Genomic DNA, 18,194 nt, shown 5'->3' with positions numbered 1-18,194 from the left:
GCATTAACTGTCCCTATCCTTGCTGGAAATCAGTAACTGTCAGCACACTAGACCCTGCCCATTTAGCTAAAGCACTCAAACTCTGCCAGACAATAGATCACATTTAATACATCTAAGCAGCTGAATATGGTTTTGGGGTTTTGTTTTGTTGTTGTTATTCTTGTTTGCTCTCACAAAAAACTTCTGTAATTTTTCTCAGTAACTCAGTCCAATGTTCATTAACCCACCTCATGAAGAAACTATTCTTTACAGACTTTTTAATCTGAATTCCTCACATAGCAACATTTTTCATTATTTTATTAATGGAGAGGAGAAACTACTATTTGATGGTTCTTCAGAATCCTGAAGATTCTGGTCATCTCTTCTCCAAGGAAATAATCCATGTCCTTTGAAATTTTTCAAGTTCTCATTTTCCCGCCTCATTTTTAATCATCTCTGTTGTTCACCAGCAGACTATTTCTTGCAGTTACACTTTTAAATTTCTATTAATAAGGAGCTAAGCTCTGAAAAACCACAAAACCAAGGTAGGGTTTGCTTGAGAAACCACTGCTTATGGGTTGTTTTGTTTAGTTTACTTTTAACAAATCTGCATCTAAGAACAGGTCAAAATATTATTTAAAGTGCAGGAACACAATCTAATGTATAATAAGAATACTCCTCATAATATGAGTCACAAAACATATACGTACATTTGGCGCTCTGCTCTTCACTTAAACCCAAAGCTGTTTTCTTGATAACTGCCCAGTTCCACAGGTTTACTGCCATTTCTTCAATCTGTACAACAGAAACATTTTCTTAGCCACTTAAAATACTGTCCACCTCCAATGATATTTTCTTTTGTGCATGTTTCACGTTTATGTGACTACTGTGGGTCATTTACAGGTCCTCCATAATCTAGTCCCAATTTAACTTTTCTCCCAAAAACTTACCCACAGAGTAATAATCTTATTGTCCCATGAACACAACTTGTTCATTCCCGCGTACCTTTATTCATACTGTTGGCTTCACTTGATATACCTCCTCCCATGATCTTTATGTAACTCAAATCCAAATTCACCCTCACCAAGAACATACATGAAGTTTTAAGCAACCATTACAGTCTTCACTGGTCTCTCTCTTCTTTGAATTCCTATATTAACTTAAGTTTTACATAATTGAGCAATTAACTATGCTACTGTGTATCATTTGTTTTTATTGTTACTCTTATTTCCCAACTAGACTCCTTGAAATCAAAGTTCATATCTCAATTTATGTAGCACTTATACTACCTGCCAAAGTGCTAAATAAAGAATACATATTAAAATAATAAGATTTGTTGTTTTATTATGTTCTGTTCTAGGGACTATGGGGGCAAAGATTCTAGTAGCTTCTTCTGGTTTAACCTATCAGGTGGAACATAGTCAACTGGATGGAAAAATAAATCAAGCTCATAGTATCTCAAGAATAAAATTTGCAGTAGATTGGTTTCTGACAAGAGATCTCTGAAGGCAATAGTTGGTCCTGGGTGCTACTATTGCCTCAGACCAATATGCCAGAGCTCTGGCCTAAATCTCCCAGTGTGCTATAGTGACTATGATAGAAGCTATATACCATTATCTTATCATAAACATATTAGTAGTAATACGACTAAGAGGAATAACTCATACTCATAACACAAACTCAGTTTGTGTACAGTAACAGTGCACAACTGTATTTTAGTTTATTTCCTCAAGACCACTTTTTCCCCCTACAATTCCACATTTCCCTGATGAGCTTCCCTTTAAATGGATTATTTATTTAGCATGGCCATCATTTCACTACTATTCTGCAGCTAATTATCATGCTCATCTCCATCTATCTCACTCAGTATCCCCATGCCACAGCTGACCTAATGATGACTTTCACATGAAATATTATTTGATTTGTTTCATCAAAAGCACATGGAGTTAATATTTGACTTAAAATTTCCCAGAGGAACAAATGGTATTTAGGTGGAAAAATAAACATGCAGAGTAAAACAGCTTAAAGCTGCCATTTGGGGTATTTTGGAAAGCAACTTGACAACATGTAAAAAGAGCCAAAAAATGTTCATACCTTTTTTTTTTTAACATTTTTATTCGAGTATAATTGCTTTACAATGGTGTGTTAGTTTCTGCTTTATAACAAAGTGAATCAGTTATACATGTACATATGTGCCAATATCTCTTCTCTCTTGCGTCTCCCTCCCTCCCACCCTCCCTATCCCACCCTTCTAGCTGGTCACATAGCACCGAGCTGATCTCCCTGTGCAATATGACTGCTTCTCACTAGCTATTTTACATTTGGTAGTGTACATATGTCCATATATACACTACAACTCTCTCACTTTCTCCCAGCTTACCCTTCCCCCTCCCCATGTCCTCAAGTCCATTCTCTAGCAGGTCTGCATCTTTATTACCATCTTGCCCCAGGTTCTTTTTTTTCAAATATATTTATTTATTTATTTTTGGTTGCGTTAGGTCTTCAGTGCTTCTCGCGGGCATTCTCTAGTTGCGGCAAGCAGAGGCTACTCTTCGTTGCAGTGCGCGGGCTTCTCATGTTGCAGAGCACAGGCTCTAGGCACGTGGGCTTCAGTAGTTGTGGCACGCAGGCTCAGTAGTTGTGGTGCACGGGCTTAGTTGCTCCGCGGCATGTAGAATGTTCCTGGACAAGGGCTCAAACCCATGTCCCCTGCGTTGGCAGGAGGATTCTTAACCACTGCACCACCATGGAAATCCCTGCCCCTAGGTTCTTCAAGACCAATTTTTTTTTTAGGTTCCATATATATGTGTTAGCATATGGTATTTGGTTTTCTCTTTCTGACTTACTTCACTCTGTATGACAGACTCTAGGTCCATCCACCTCACTACAAATACCTCAATTGTGTTTCTTTTTATGCCTCAGTAATATTCCACTGTATATATGTGCCACATCTTCTTTATCCACTCATCTGTTGATGGACACTTAGGTTGATTCCATGTCCTGGCTATTGTAAATAGAGCTGCAATGAACATTGTGACACATGACTCTTTTTGAATTATGGTTTTCTCAGGGTATATGCCCAGGAGTGGGATTACTGGGTCATATGGTAGTTCTATTTGTAGTTTTTTAAGGAACCTCCATACTGTTCTCCATAGTGGCTGTATCAATTTACATTCCCACCAACAGTGCAAGAGGGTTCCCTTTTCTCCACACCCTCTCCAGCATTTATTGTTTGTAGATTTTTTGATGATGGCCATTCTGACCAGTGTGAGATGATATCTCATTGTAGTTCTGATTTGCATTTCTCTAATGATTAATGATGTTGAGCATTCTAAAAAGAGACTTCTATGTAAAAAAATATACTAACAACTTTAGAACTCATTAACAAATTTAACAAGGTTGCAGGATACAAGATCAATACACGAAAAACAATTACATTAGCAATGAATAATCTGAAAATTAATTTACGAAAATAATACATCTACAATAACATCAAAAGAACTAAAACATGTAGAAAATTTAAAAAAAAGTACAAAACTTATACTCCAAACTAAAAACGTTGAAAAAATTAAACAATAAATGGAAAGACATACCATTTTATGGCTTATAACACTTAATATTTTTAAGTTGGCAATACTCCCCAAATTGATCTATGGATTTATGCACTACCCATCAAAATTCCAGCTGCCTTCTTTGCAGAAATTGGCAAGCAGACCCTAAATTTCATATGGAAATTCAAGGGACCCCAGGATAGTCAAAAGAATCTTGAAAGAGAAGAACAAAGTTAAAGGACTCACATTTCCAATTTCAAAACTTTCTACAAAGCTACAATAATCAGGAGAGTGTAGTACTGGCATAAGGACAGACATATAGATAAATGGAATAGACCTGAGAATCCAGAAATAAACCCTCATATTTATGGTCAATTGATTTTTGATAAGGATACTAACACAAATTTAATGGGGAAAGAACAATCAACAAACATACTGGGACAGCTTGATATCCACATGCAAAGGAATGAATTTGGATCCCTTCCTCATACGATATGCAAAAGTAAACTCAAAATGGATCATAAACTTAAAGGTAAGGACTAAAACTATAAAACTCTTAGAAGAAAACATAACAGTAAGTCTTCATGACCTTGGGTTAGGAAAAGCCTCCTTAGATATAACACCAAAAGTATAAACAATAAAAGAAAGACTTGATAAGTTAGACTTCATCAAAATTTTAAACTTCTTTGCTTCAGAGGATACAATCAAGGAAGTGAAAAGATAACTCACAGAATGGGAGAAAATATTTTGCAAGTCACGTATCTGATAAGTGACTTGTATCTGGAATATATAAAGAACTCCTACTACTCATAATAAAAAGACAGCTCGATTTAAAAATTGGCAAAGGCTCTTAATAGATATTTCTCCAAATAAAATATGCAAATGACCAATAAGCACATGAGAAGATGCTCAACATCATCAGTCATCAGGGAAACAAATTAATCACAATGAGATACCACCTCACACCCATTAGGATGACTACTATCAAAAAACAGAAATAACAAGTGTTGGTAAGGATGTAGAGAAACTGGAACCCTTGTGTATTACTGATGGGAATTTTAAATGGTGCAGCCACTATGGTAAACAGTATGGCAGTTCTTCAAAAAATTAAAAATAGAATTACCATATGATCCAGCAATTCAACTTCTGGGTGTATACCCCAAAGATTTGAAAGCAGGGACTTGAACAGATACTTTTATACCCATGTTCATAGCTGCATTATTCACAAAAGCCAAAAGGTGGAAGCAGGTCAAGTACCTATGGACTGATATATAGATAAACAAAATGTGGTATGTACACATAAAGGAATATTATGAAGCCTTAAAAAGGACAGAAATTCTGGGGGAGGGGAAAAAAAGGCAGAAATTCTGACACATACTACACCATGGATAAATCTGAGGACATTATACTGAGTGAAATATGCCAGTCACAAAGTGATAAATACTGCATGATTCCACTTATATGAAGTACCAAGAGTAGTCAAACTTATAGAGGTAGAAAGTAAAATGGTGGTTGCCAGGGTCTGGGGGAAAGGGAGAATGGGGAGTTATTGTTTAATAGGTATAGAATTTCAGTTTTGCAAGATGAAGAGTTCTGGAGATTGGTTGCACAACGATGTGAATGTACTCAATACTACTGAATTTTACATTTAAAAATAGTTAACATGGTAAATTTTTCATTATGTATACTACACCACAATTAAAAATAAAACAAACACAATGAGATACTACTTCACACTCACTAGGATGGCTATAATCAAAAAGCTAATAATAAGTATTGGTGATGATGTGGAAAAATTTGGTCACTGATATGCTGCTGGTGGGAATGTAAAATGGTACAGTCACTTTGGAAAACAATCTGGCAGTTCCTCAAAAGTTAAACAGAGTTACCATATGACCAGCATTGTCACTCCTAGGTATACACCTGAGAGAAATAAAAACATAAAAACCTGTACATGAATGTTCATAGCAGCATTATTCATAGTAGTCAAAAGGTGTAAACAACCCAAATGTTCATTAACAGATGAATGGATATACAAAACATGATATATCCAAATAATGGAATATTATCAGCCATAAAAGGTAATGAAGTACATGGGACTTCCCTGGTGGCACAGTGGTTAAGAATCTGCCTGCCAATGCAGGGGACACGGGTTTGAGCCCTGGTCTGGGAAGATCCCACATGCTGCAGAGCAACTAATCCCATGCACCACAACTACTGAGCCTGTGCTCCAGAGCCCATGAGCCATAACTACTGGGCCCATGTGCCACAACTCCTGAAGCCCACACGCCTAGCGCCCGTGCTCTGCAACAAGAAAAGCCACTGCCATGAGAAGCCCACGCACCACAACAAAGAGTAGCCCCCGCTCGCCACAACTAGAGAAAGCCCACGCGCATCAATGAAGACCCAACGCAGCCAATCACTCAATAAATAACACTCAAGCTTTCAAATGGAAATTAGAATTTTTTTAAAAAGTAGTAAGTACAGATACATGCTACAACATGGAAGAACCTTGAAAACATGCTAAGTGACAGAAGTCAGTCCCAAAAGACCACATATTGTACAATTCCATTTATATAACATGCTCAGGATAGGTAAATCCATAGAAATGGAAAGTAGATTAGAGGTTGCCTAGAGCTGGAGGAGAGAGGAGGAAATGGAGTGTCTGTGAATGGGTGCAAGGTTTCTTTCAGAGGTGATGAAAATGTTCTAAAGTTAACTGTGGTGATGGGTGCACAACTCCGTGAAATACTAAAAATCAATGAATTGTACACTTGAAATGGGTAAATTATATGGCATATGAATTATATATAAATAAAGTTATATATATAAAGTTATATATATGAGACATATTTACAACAAACTTTATTCTCACCTTTCCATACGTGCATTCACCAAAATGGAAGGATCTGCCCAAAGTAAACATTCCCATAAGTATTTCAGAACCTCAAGGCAATTTCAAAATTAAGGAACAGACCTCCAATTAAACACTAGAAAAAAAAAAAAGCACCACTGAAGGCTTATATTCAACTGAGTTCCCCACTACCAGGTACCACGTAATTTCTTACTTTGCTGCAGAAGGAAGGAAAAGAGAACTATTATTATTTTTATTTATTTATTTATTTTCTTTATTGGCTGTGTTGGGTCTTCATTGCTGCACGCAGGTTTTCTCTAGTTGCAGTGAGCAGGGGCTACTCTTCATTGTGGTGTGCAGGCTTCTCATCATACTGGCTTCTCTTATTGTGGTGCACAGGCTTAGTTGCTCCGTGGCATGTGGGATCTTCCAGGAACAGGGCTCGAACCCATGTCCCCTGTGTTGGCAGGCAGATTCTTAACCACTGCGTCACCAGGGAAGCCTGAGAACTATTACTAAATGACTAACTACTATGCACCCAGGACCTTAAATATGTTATTTCGTTTACTATTCACAACAACACTGGAGGGTGGGTTTTATTATGCCTCTTTTATCAGATGAGAAAACTGAAGCCTAGACAGATTAAATAGTACATATTAAATTTGAGACATATTTTTCCATTGGTTTCTAAAACACTATTTTTCCTAAATGTGCCATTAGGCTTGATTTCCATGTATTTAGATTTCATGTTAATCATGAAGTCTATCCTTTTACTTATACATTAATTAAAACAGTGAATCATCAAAACTTATAAACAAAATACCAACCTGAGAGTCCTGTATTTCAGCCATAGACTCCCTGTTGATATTTCCTATGTCCACGAAGAGTCTATCAATTGTCTCAGGTATCACAGGTGAACGGTCTTTTACAACCAGGTTTTCAACAACTTCTGAAATAACAATAAATGATAAAAGTGCTGTGAACTATCAACATTGGCTGAAAGTAGCAAATCATTCTGAAATCTGTTCCTAGACCTTTTGTCAAATGAATACAGCATGGAGAAACTTCAATACTCCTTAGAGTAAAACCAAACTGGAGATAAAGTTTATTCTATCTAAAGGCAAAGCATAATTTTCAAATAAAATTTGTATTTCCTAGGAGTCACTTGTTTATAACTTAATCGTCATTACTCATTCTCAAAGTAAAATGCATTGATTTCACAAATTGTCATGTTATTATAGGTCATCTTAAAACTAGAGAAGAGAAATTAACAATGTCTTCAAAACTACAAAATGTAGAAATTCTGAAGGGAGACTTAGATACATGCCCTGTAAAACTAAAATACTTATTAATACTTTAAAGCATTAGACAGACATACACTGAAGTCTTAACCTTACTTTGTGAGACAAATATGACATGCTCAATTAGCAACATTAGCCAGTTATTGAATCTATACAAATGATGTCACCATTTTCTAAACAGTCTTGAGCTCCAGACCCAATACAGATGAATCTTATTAGGCCATAGAATTCCTTAAAACCCAAACGTGATGTAGAACCATAATTGATGCCTTTCATATTATCAAAATTGAGGTTTTTCCAAACTTGTGTAACAGAGCTCTCCATAACCTACATGTCTCTAATTTCTTGCAACATTTCTGAGCATTAACTAGCAAGAATGTTGTTAATATTCGTAACAATAACATAAGAGCACCTTCTGAAAGATTTTTAACCTGCTACAACGAACAATAAATCTGCTAAATGAAAAATTTTCGGGACTTCCCTGGTGGCACATTAGTTAAGAATCCGCCTACCAATGCAGGGGGTACGGGTTCGAGCCCTGGTCCAGGAAGATCCAACATTCTACAGAAGCAAATAAGCCGGTGCGCCTCAACTACAGAGCCCGCACTCCAGAGCCCGTGAGCCACAACTACCGAGCCCGCGTGCCTAGAGCCCATGCTCTGCAACAAGAGAAGCCACCACAATGAGAAACCCACACACCACAACAAAGAGTAGCCCCCACTCGCCGCAACTAGAGAAAGCCCACGTTCAGCAACAAAGACCCAACGCAGCCATAAATAAATATTTTTTTAAAAAAGAAAACTTTTCAGTTAAATATCAGAAAATAGATTCACATAGAGACTTCACAAAGCAACTTATTTTCAAATACACTCAAACATTTTTTAAAGCTCTTCAGTACCTACACTGCATGATCAGAGTTATTAGGGAAAATATACCATACATATTTCATATGCCTCAAGTAATGATACATATGAAAAGAAAAACCTCTAGCTTCCTTACTCCCATAAATTAGTTAACAGAATGACTAATATTAAATATCTTGATTCTTCTAAGATTAGGTAAGCATTAGGCTGAGAAGTATATATATTATAGCCCTTGCTCAAAATACTGATAACTGAACTAGGAAAGTTTATAATGGCAGAAAATGTTTGCAAATCATATATCTGATAAGAGCTTAATATCCAAAATATATAAAGAAACATACAACTTAACAGCAAAAGAAAATCCAATTTTAAAATGTCTGAATAGACACTTTTCCGAAGAAAACACAGTGAAGGCCAACAGGTGCATGAAGAAAAAGATGTTCAACATCATTAATCATCAAAGAAATGCAAATCAAAACCATAATGAGATATCACCTCACACCTGTTAGAATGGCCATCATAAAAAGACAAGCAATAACAAGTATTGGAGGGGATGTGGAGAAAAGGGAACCCTCAACACTGTTCATGGAAATGTAAATTGGTGCAGCCACTATGGAAAACAGTAGGGAGGTTCCTCAAAAAATTAAAAATAGAACTACCATATGATGCAGCAATTCGACTTCTGGGTATTTATCTGAAGAAAATGAAAACACTAACTTGAAAAGACCGTGCAACCCCATGTTCATTGCAGCATTATTTACAATAGCCAAGATGTGGAAAGAACCTAAGTCTCCATCGATGAATGGATTTTTAAAATGTGCTAAGGGCTTCCCTACTGGCGCAGTGGTTAAGAATCCGCCTGCCAATGCAGGGGACACAGGTTCGAGTCCTGGTCCAGGAAGATACCACATGCCACACAGCAACTAAGCCCATGCACCACAACACTGAGCCTGTGCTCTAGAGCCTGCGAGGCACAACTGCTGAGCCTGCGAGGCACAAGTGCTGAGCCCGCGTGCCACAACTAATGAAGCTTGTGTGCCTAGAGCCCGTGCTCTGCAACAAGAGAAGCCACCACAATGAGAAGCCTGCGATCCACAATGAAGAGCAGCCCCAGTCACCGCAACTAGAGAAAGCACGCGGGCAGCAATGACGACCCAATGCAGCCAAAATCAATCAATAAATTAATTAATTAATTTTTTAAAATGTGGTAAATATATACAATAAAATGTTATTCAGCCATAAAAAAGAATGAAATCTTGCCATCTGCAACATGAATGGACCTTAAAGGCGTTATACTAAGTGAAATAAGTCACACAGAGAAAGACAAATACCACCATATGATCTCACTTAGATGTGGAAACATTTTAAAAAAACAAGGCTCATAGATACAGGAAAGATTGGTGGTTGCCAGAAGCAGGAAGTGGGGGGGGGCAAATGGGTAAATGAAGTCAAAAGGTACAAGCTTCCAGTTATAAAATAAATAGAACATAGGGATGTAATATACAGTATGGCAACTATAGTTATTACTATACTGTATATTTTTAAATTGTTAAGAGTAAATCTTGGGAAGAGCTTCAAGATGGCAGAGGAGTAAGACCTGGAGACAACCTTCCTCCCCACAAATACATCAGAAATACATCTACATGTGGAACAATTCCTAGAGAACACCTACTGAATGCTGGCACAAGACCTCAGACTTCCCAAAAGGCAAGAAACTACCCACATACATGGGTATGGGGCAAAAGAAAAAAAGAAAAAACAGAGACAAAAGAATAGGGATGGGACCTGGACCTCTGGGAAGGAGATGTGAAGAAAGAAAAGTTTCCACACACTAGGAAGCCCCATCGTGGGCGGAGACTGCGGGTGGTAGAGGGGGAAGCTTCAGAGCCACGGAGAACAGCGCAGCAACAGGGGTGCGGAGGGCAAAGCGGAGAGATTCCTTCACAGAGGATCAGTGCCGACCAGCACTCACCAGCCCGAGAGGCTTGTCTGCTCACCTGCCGGGGTGGGCGGGGTCTGGGGAGCTGAGGTTCAGACTTCGAAGGTCGGATCCCAGTGAGAAGACTGGGGTTGGCTGTGTGAACACAGCCTGAAGGGGGCTAGTATGCCACAGGTGGCCGGGAGGGAGTCCACAAAACAGTCTGGAGCTGCCGAAGAGGCAATAGACTTTTTCTTGCCCGTTGTTTCCTGGTGCGCAAGGAGAGGGGATTCAGTGCGCACATAAAGGAGCTCCAGAGATGGGTGCGAGTTGCGGCTATCAGCGCAGACCCCAGAGACGGGCATGAGATGCTAAGGCTGTTACTGCAGCCACCAATAAGCCAGTGTGCAAGCACAGGTCACTATCCACACTGCCCCTCCTGGGAGCCTGTGCAGCCTGCCACTGCCAGGGTCTCGAGATTCAGGGACAACTTCCCCGGGAGAACACACGGCGCACCTCAGGCTGGTGCAATGTCACGCTGGGCTCTGCCGCTGCAGGCTTGCCCTGAACTTCATACCCCTCCCTCCCCCCCCCAGCCTGAGGGATCCAGAGCAACCGAATCAGCTGCTCCTTTACAAGCGAAGAACAGACACCCTCAGGCAACCTACACACAGAGGTGGGTCCAACTCCAAAGCTCAACCCCAGGAGCTGTGCGAATAAAGAAGAGAAAGGGAAACTTCTCCCAGCAGCCTCAGGAGCAGTGGATTAAATCTCCACAATCAACTTGATTTACCCTGCATCTGTGAAATACCTAAATAGATAATGAATGATCCTATATTGACGAGGTGGACATTGGGAGCAACGATATATATATTTTTTCCCTTTTTCTCTTTTCGTGAGTGTGTATGTGTGTGCTTCTGTGTGTGATTTTCTCTGTATAGCTTTGCTTTTGCCACTTGTACTGTGTGTCCGTTTTGTTGTTGTTGTTGTTAGCACTTGTTATCATTGGTGGATTTGGTTTTTGGTTTGGTTTGGTTGCTCTCTGCTTTCTTTCCTCCTTTTATTTATTACTTTAAAAATTTTTTTACTAATTTTTTATTTTAATAACTTTATTTTATCTTCCCCTTTCTTTCTTTTTTTTCTCCCTTTTATCCTGAGCCATGTGGATGACAGGCTCTTGGTGCTCCAGCTAGGCATCAGAGCTGGGTCTCTGAGATGGGAGAGCCAAGTTCAGGACACAGGTCCACAAGAGACCTCCCAGCTCCACGTAATATCAAACGGCGAAAATCTCCCAGACAGCTCCATCCCATCGCCAAGACCCAGCTCCACTCAATGACCTGCAAGCTACAGTGCTGGACACCCTATGCCAAACAGCCTAGAAAGACAGGAACACAACCCCACCCAGTAGCAGAGAGGCCGCCTAAAATCATAATAAGGCCACAGACACCAGAAAACACAGCAGCAGACATGGACCTGCCCACCACAAAGAAAAGATCCAGCCTCATTCACCAGAACAGAGGCACTAGTCCCCTCCACCAGGAATCATACACAACCCACAGAACCAACCTTAGCCACTGGGGGCAGACACGAAAACCAACGGGAACTACGAACCTGCAGCATGCAAAAAGGAGACCCCAAATAGGGTAAGTTAAGCAAAATGAGAAGACAGAGAAACACACAGCAGATGAAGGAGCAGGTAAAACCCCACCAAACCTAACAAATGAAGAGGAAATAGGCAGTCTATCTGAAAAAGAATTCAGAATAATGATAGTAAAGATGATGGAAAATCTTGGAAATAGAATGGAGAAAATAAAAGAAACGATTAACAAGGCAGTAGAAGAACTAAAGCACAAACAAACAGTGATGAACAACACAATAAATGAAATTAAAAATTCTCTAGAAGGGATCAGTAGCAGAATAACTAAGGCAGAAGAACGGATAAGTGACGTGGGAGAGAAAATAGTGGAAATAACTAGTGCAGAGTAGAATAAAGAAAAAAGAATGAAAAGAATTGAGGAGAGTCTCAGAGACCTCTGGGACAATATAAAACTCACCAACATTCGAATTATAGGGGTCCCAGAAGAAGAAGACCAAAAGAAAGGGACTGAGAAAATATTTCAAGAGATTATACTTGAAAACTTCTCTAATACGGGAAAGGAAATAGTTAATCAAGACGAGGAAGCACAAAGAGTCCCATACAGGATAAATCCAAGGAGAAACATGTGAAGACACATATTAATCAAACTATGAAAAATTAAACACAAAGAATAATATTAAAAGCAGCAAGGGAAAAACAACAAATAACATACAAGGGAATCCCCGTAAGTTTGACAGATGACAGTTTCAGCAGAAACTCTGCAAGCCAGAAGGGAGGGGCAGGACATACTTAAAGTGATGAAGGAGAAAAACCTACAACCAAGATTACTCTACCCAGTAAGGATCTCATTCTGATTTGATGGAGAAATTAAAAGCTTTACAGACAAGCCAAAGCTAAGAGAATTCAGTACCTTCAAACCAGCTTTACAACAAATGCTAAAAGAACTTCTCTAGGCAGGAAACCCAAGAGAAGAAAAAGACCTACAATTACAAACCAAAAACAGTTAAAAAATGGTAGTAGAAACATATGTATCGATAATTACCTTAAATGTAAAAGGATTAAATGCTCCAACCAAAAGACACAGACTGGATGAATGGATACAAAAACACCTGTATATATGCTGTCTACAAAAGACCTACTTCAGACCTAGGGACACATACAGACTGAAAGTGAGGGGATGGAAAAAGATATTCCATGCAAAGGGAAATCAGAAGAAATCTGGAGTAGCAATTCTCATATCAGAAAAAAACAGACTTTAAAACAAAGAGTATTACAAGAGACAAAAAAGGACACTACATAATGACCAAGGGATCAATCTAAGAAGATATAACAACTGTAAATATTTATGCACCCAACATAGGAGCACCTCAATACATAAGGCAAATACTAACAGCTATAAAAGGTGAAATCGCCAGTAACACCAGAACAGTAGGGGACTTTAACACCCCACTTTCACCAATGCACAGATCATCCAAAATGAAAATAAATAAGGAAACACAAGCTTTAAATGATACATTCGGGTTTCCCTGGTGGCGCAGTGGTTGAGAATCCGCCTGCCGATGCAGGGGACACGGGTTCGGGCCCTTGTCCGGGAAGATCCCACATACCGCGGAGCGGCTGGGCTGCTGTGAGCCATGGCCACTGGGCTGGGCCTGCGCATCTAGAGGCCACAACAGTGAGAGGCCTGCATACCGCAAAATAAATAAATAAATAAATAAAAATAAATGATACATTCAACAAGATGGACTTAATTGATATAGGACATTCCATCCAAAAACAACAGAATACACATTCTTCTAAAGTGCTCATGGAACATTCTCCAGGATAGATCATACCTTGGGTCACAAATCAAGCCTTGGTAAATTTAAGAAAATTGAAATTGTGTCAAATATCTTTTCTGACCACAACACTATGAGACTAGATATCAATTACAAGAAAAAATCTGTAAAATGTGCAAACACATGGAGGCTAAACAATACACCACTTAATAACCAAGAGATCACTGAAGAAATCAAAGAGAAAATCAAAACATACCTAGAAACAAATGACAATGAAAACACGACAACCCAAAACCTATGGGATGCAGCGACAGCAGTTCTAAGAGGGAGGTTTATAGCCATACAATCCTAGCTTAAGAAACAAGAAACATCTCAAATAAACAACCTAACCTTACACCTAAAGAAATTAGAGAAAGAAGAACAAAAAATACCCAAAGTTAGCAGAAGAAATCATAAAGATCAGATCAGAAAAAAATGAAAAAGAAATGAAGGAAACGATAGCAGAGATCAATAACACTAAAAGCTGGTTCTTCGAGAAGATAAACAAATAGATACACCATTAGCCAGACTCATAGGAAAAAAAGGGAGAAGACTCAAATCAACAGAATTAAAAATGAAAACGGAGAAGTAACAACTGACACTGCAGAAATACAAAGGATCATGAGAGATTACAAGCAACTATATGCCAATAAAATGAACAACCTGGAAGAAATGGACAAATTCTTAGAAATGAACAACCTTCCAAGACTGAACCAGAAAGAAGTGGAAGATATGAGCAGATCGATCACAAGCACTGAAATTTAGACTGTGATTAAAAATCTTCAAACAAACAGAAGCCCGGGACCAGATGGCTTCACAGGCGAATTCTATCAAACATTTAGAGAAGAGCTAACAAATACCCTTCTCAAACTCTTCCAAAATATAGCAGAGGGAGGAACACTCCCAAACTCATTCTACGAGGCCACCATCACCCTGATACCAAAACCAGAGAAAGATGTCACAACGAAAGAAAACTACCGGCCAATATCACTGATGAACACAGATGCAAATATCCTCAACAAAATACTACCAAACAGAATCCAACAGCACATTAAAAGGATCATACACCATGATCAAGTGGGGTTTATCCCAGGAATGCAAGGATTCTTCAGCATACGCAAATCAATCAATGTGATACACCATAGTAACAAACTGAAGGAGAAAAACCATATGCTCATCTCAAGAGATGCAGAGAAAGCTTCTGACAAAATTCAATACCCATTTATGATAAAAACCCGCCAGAAAGTAGGCATAGAGGGAACTTTCCTCAACATAATAAAGGCCAGATATGACAAACCCACAGCCAACATTGTCCTCAATGGTGAAAAACTGAAAGCATTTCCAGTAAGATCAGCAATAAGACAAGGTTGCCCACTCTCACCACTATTATTCAACATAGTTTTGGAAGTTTTAGTCACAGCAATCAGAGAAGAAAAAGAAATAAAAGGAATCCAAATCGGAAAAGAAGAAGTAAAGCTGTCACTGTTTGCAGATGACATGATACTATATATAGAGAATCCTAAAGGTGCTACCAGAAAACTACTAGAGCTAATCAATGAATTTGGTAAAGTTGCAGGATACAAAATTAATGCACAGAAATCTCTTGCATTCCTATACACTAATGATGAAATAGCTGAAAGTGAAATTAAGAAAACACTCCCATTTACCATTGTAACAAAAAGAATAAAATATCTAGGAATAAACCTACCTAAGGAGACAAAAGACCTGTATGCAGAAAATTATAAGACACTGATGAAAGAAATTAAAGATAATACTAATAGGTGAAGAGGTATACCATGTTCTTGGACTGGAAGAATCAACATTGTGAAAATGACGATACTACCCAAAGCAATCTACACATTCAACGCAATCTCTATCAAACTGCCACTGGCATTTTTCACAGAACTAGAACAAAAAAAAATCTCACAATTCGTATGGAAACACAAAAGACCCCGAATAGCCAAAGCAATCTTAAGAAAGAAAACAAGAGCTGGAGGAATCAGGCTCCCTGACTTCAAACTGTAATACAAACCTACAGTAATCAAGACAGTATGGTACTGGCACAAAAACAGAAATATAGATGAATGGAACAGGATAGAAAGCCCAGAGATAAACCCAAGCACATATGGTCACCTTATCTTTGATAAAGGAGGCAAGAATATACAATGGAGAAAAGACAGCCTCTTCAATAAGTGATACTGGGAAAACTGGACAGCTACACATAAAAGAATGAAATTAGAATACTCCCTAACACCATACACAAAATCAAACTCAAAATGGATTAAAGACCTAAATGTAAGGCCAGACACTATCAGACCCTTCGAGGAAAACATAGGCAGAACACTCTATGACATAAATCACAGCAAGATCCTTTTTGACCCACCTCCTAGAGAAATGGAAATAAAAACAAAAATAAACAAATGGGACCTAATGAAACTAAAAGCTTTTGCACAGCAAAGGAACCATAAATAAGACGAAAAGACAACCCTCAGAACGGGAGAAAATATTTGCAAATGAAGCAACTGACAAAGGATTAATCTCCAAAATTTACAAGCAGCTCATGCAACTCAATATCAAAAAAACAAACAGCCCAATCCAAAAATGGGCAGAAGACCTAAACAGACATTTCTCCATAGAAGATATACAGATTGCCAACAAACACATGAAAGAATGCTCAACATCATTAATCATGAGAGAAACGTGAATCAAAACTACAATGAGATATCATCTCACACCAGTCAGAATGGCCATCATCAAAAAATCTACAAACAGTAAATGCTGGAGAGGGTGAGGAGAAAAGGAAACCCTCTTGCACTGTTGGTGGGAATGTAAATTGATACAGCCACTATGGAGAACAGTATGGAGGTTCCTTAAAAAACTACAAATAGAACTACCATATGACCCAGCAATCCCACTACTGGGCATATACCCTGAGAAAACCATAATTCAAAAAGAGTCATGTACCAAAATCTTCATTGCAGCTCTATTTACAATAGCCAGCACATGGAAGCAACCTAAGTGTCCATCATCGGATGAATGGATAAAGAAGATGTGGCATATATATACTATGGAATATTTCTCAGCCATAAAAAGAAACGAAACTGAGTCATTTGTAGTGAGGTGGATGGACCTAGAGTCTGTCATACAGAGTGAAATAAGTCAGAAAGAGAAAAATAAATACCATATGCTAACACATATATATGGAATCCAAAAAAATTGTCATGAAGAACCTAGGGGCAGGACGGGAATAAAGACACAGACTTACTAGAGGATGGACTTGAGGATACCGGGTGGGGGAAGGGTAAGGTGGGACAAAGTGAGAGAGTGGTATATACATATATACACTACCAAACGTAAAATAGCTAGCTAGTGGGAAGCAGCCCCATAGCACAGGGAGATCAGCTCGTTGCTTTGTGACCACATAGAGAAGTGAGATAGGGAGGGTGGGAGGGAGGGAGATGCAAGAGGGAAGAGGTATGAGGACATATGCATATGTATAACTGATTCACTGTGTTATACAGCAGAAACTAACACCTTTGTAAAGCAATTATATTCCAATAAAAATGTTTAAAAAAAAGAGTAAATCTTAAAAGTTATCAACACAAGAAAAAAATTTTCTAACTATGTATGGTGATGGATGTTAAACTAGACTTATTGTGCTAATCATTTTGTAATATACATGAATATTGAATCATTATGTTGTACACCTGAAACTAATATAATGTTGTATATCAATTATACCTCAATTTTTAAAAATAATTAGGAATGTTTTGAAATTGTTTTTAAAAATCCAAATCTTTTAAAAACAGATTTCTTAAAATGTTTCTGAAAAGAAAAAACCCAATATAAATTTTTTAATTTGACTTCCTTTTTAAAAATAATCCAAATATATTTTATTAGAATACCAATTATAACTCCTAGTTACATAGTATACGAGACTGTGAAGGCGTTAATTTTGATTTGTTAATGTTCTCTTAATATTTTATATAATTCATTCTCTGTCAAAATAATTCTGGTCCTTTCAAAACATATTTTCAGTGTCATTCAGTTGAGCAACTTGACTAACACCAGCTGAGGCAATGAGAGCACTGCAGTTCTTGAGGATAAAATGCAGTCAGCAAAGCTGAGTAAGTAACAGAGATCACATAGCTGAATGGTTGAGAGTTACACTATGAAGGAGAGACTTGCTTCTGGGAGAAGCTCAGAAAAGAGCTTCTATAAATACAGCCTATTCCTGAGATGTGAAGACAACACCCTGTGTTAAGGTTATATCAGGAAATATTGTACATTTTGAAAAAAATGATTAAATTATCT

At 38.2% G+C, this 18,194-nt stretch overlaps 1 protein-coding gene across 1 annotated transcript in view; it reads right to left on the bottom strand.

Annotated features, from left to right (window-relative positions):
* Nucleotides 1-18,194, bottom strand: part of TEX11 (testis expressed 11) — a 376,012-nt gene that overhangs the window by 340,267 nt on the left and 17,551 nt on the right. The window contains exons 4-5 of the mRNA XM_059050388.2: nucleotides 7,212-7,333; nucleotides 690-774 (exon numbers count right to left, since the gene is read on the bottom strand). Of these exons, the coding sequence (XP_058906371.1) occupies nucleotides 690-774; nucleotides 7,212-7,333 (207 nt within the window). The remainder of the gene's footprint in view (nucleotides 1-689; nucleotides 775-7,211; nucleotides 7,334-18,194) is intronic.

This window comes from Kogia breviceps, chromosome X (genome assembly GCF_026419965.1).
Source record: "Kogia breviceps isolate mKogBre1 chromosome X, mKogBre1 haplotype 1, whole genome shotgun sequence".
Lineage (NCBI taxonomy): Eukaryota > Metazoa > Chordata > Mammalia > Artiodactyla > Physeteridae > Kogia > Kogia breviceps.
Note: the sequence above shows the minus strand (reverse complement) of the source record. Positions and strands in the feature narration are given on the sequence as shown.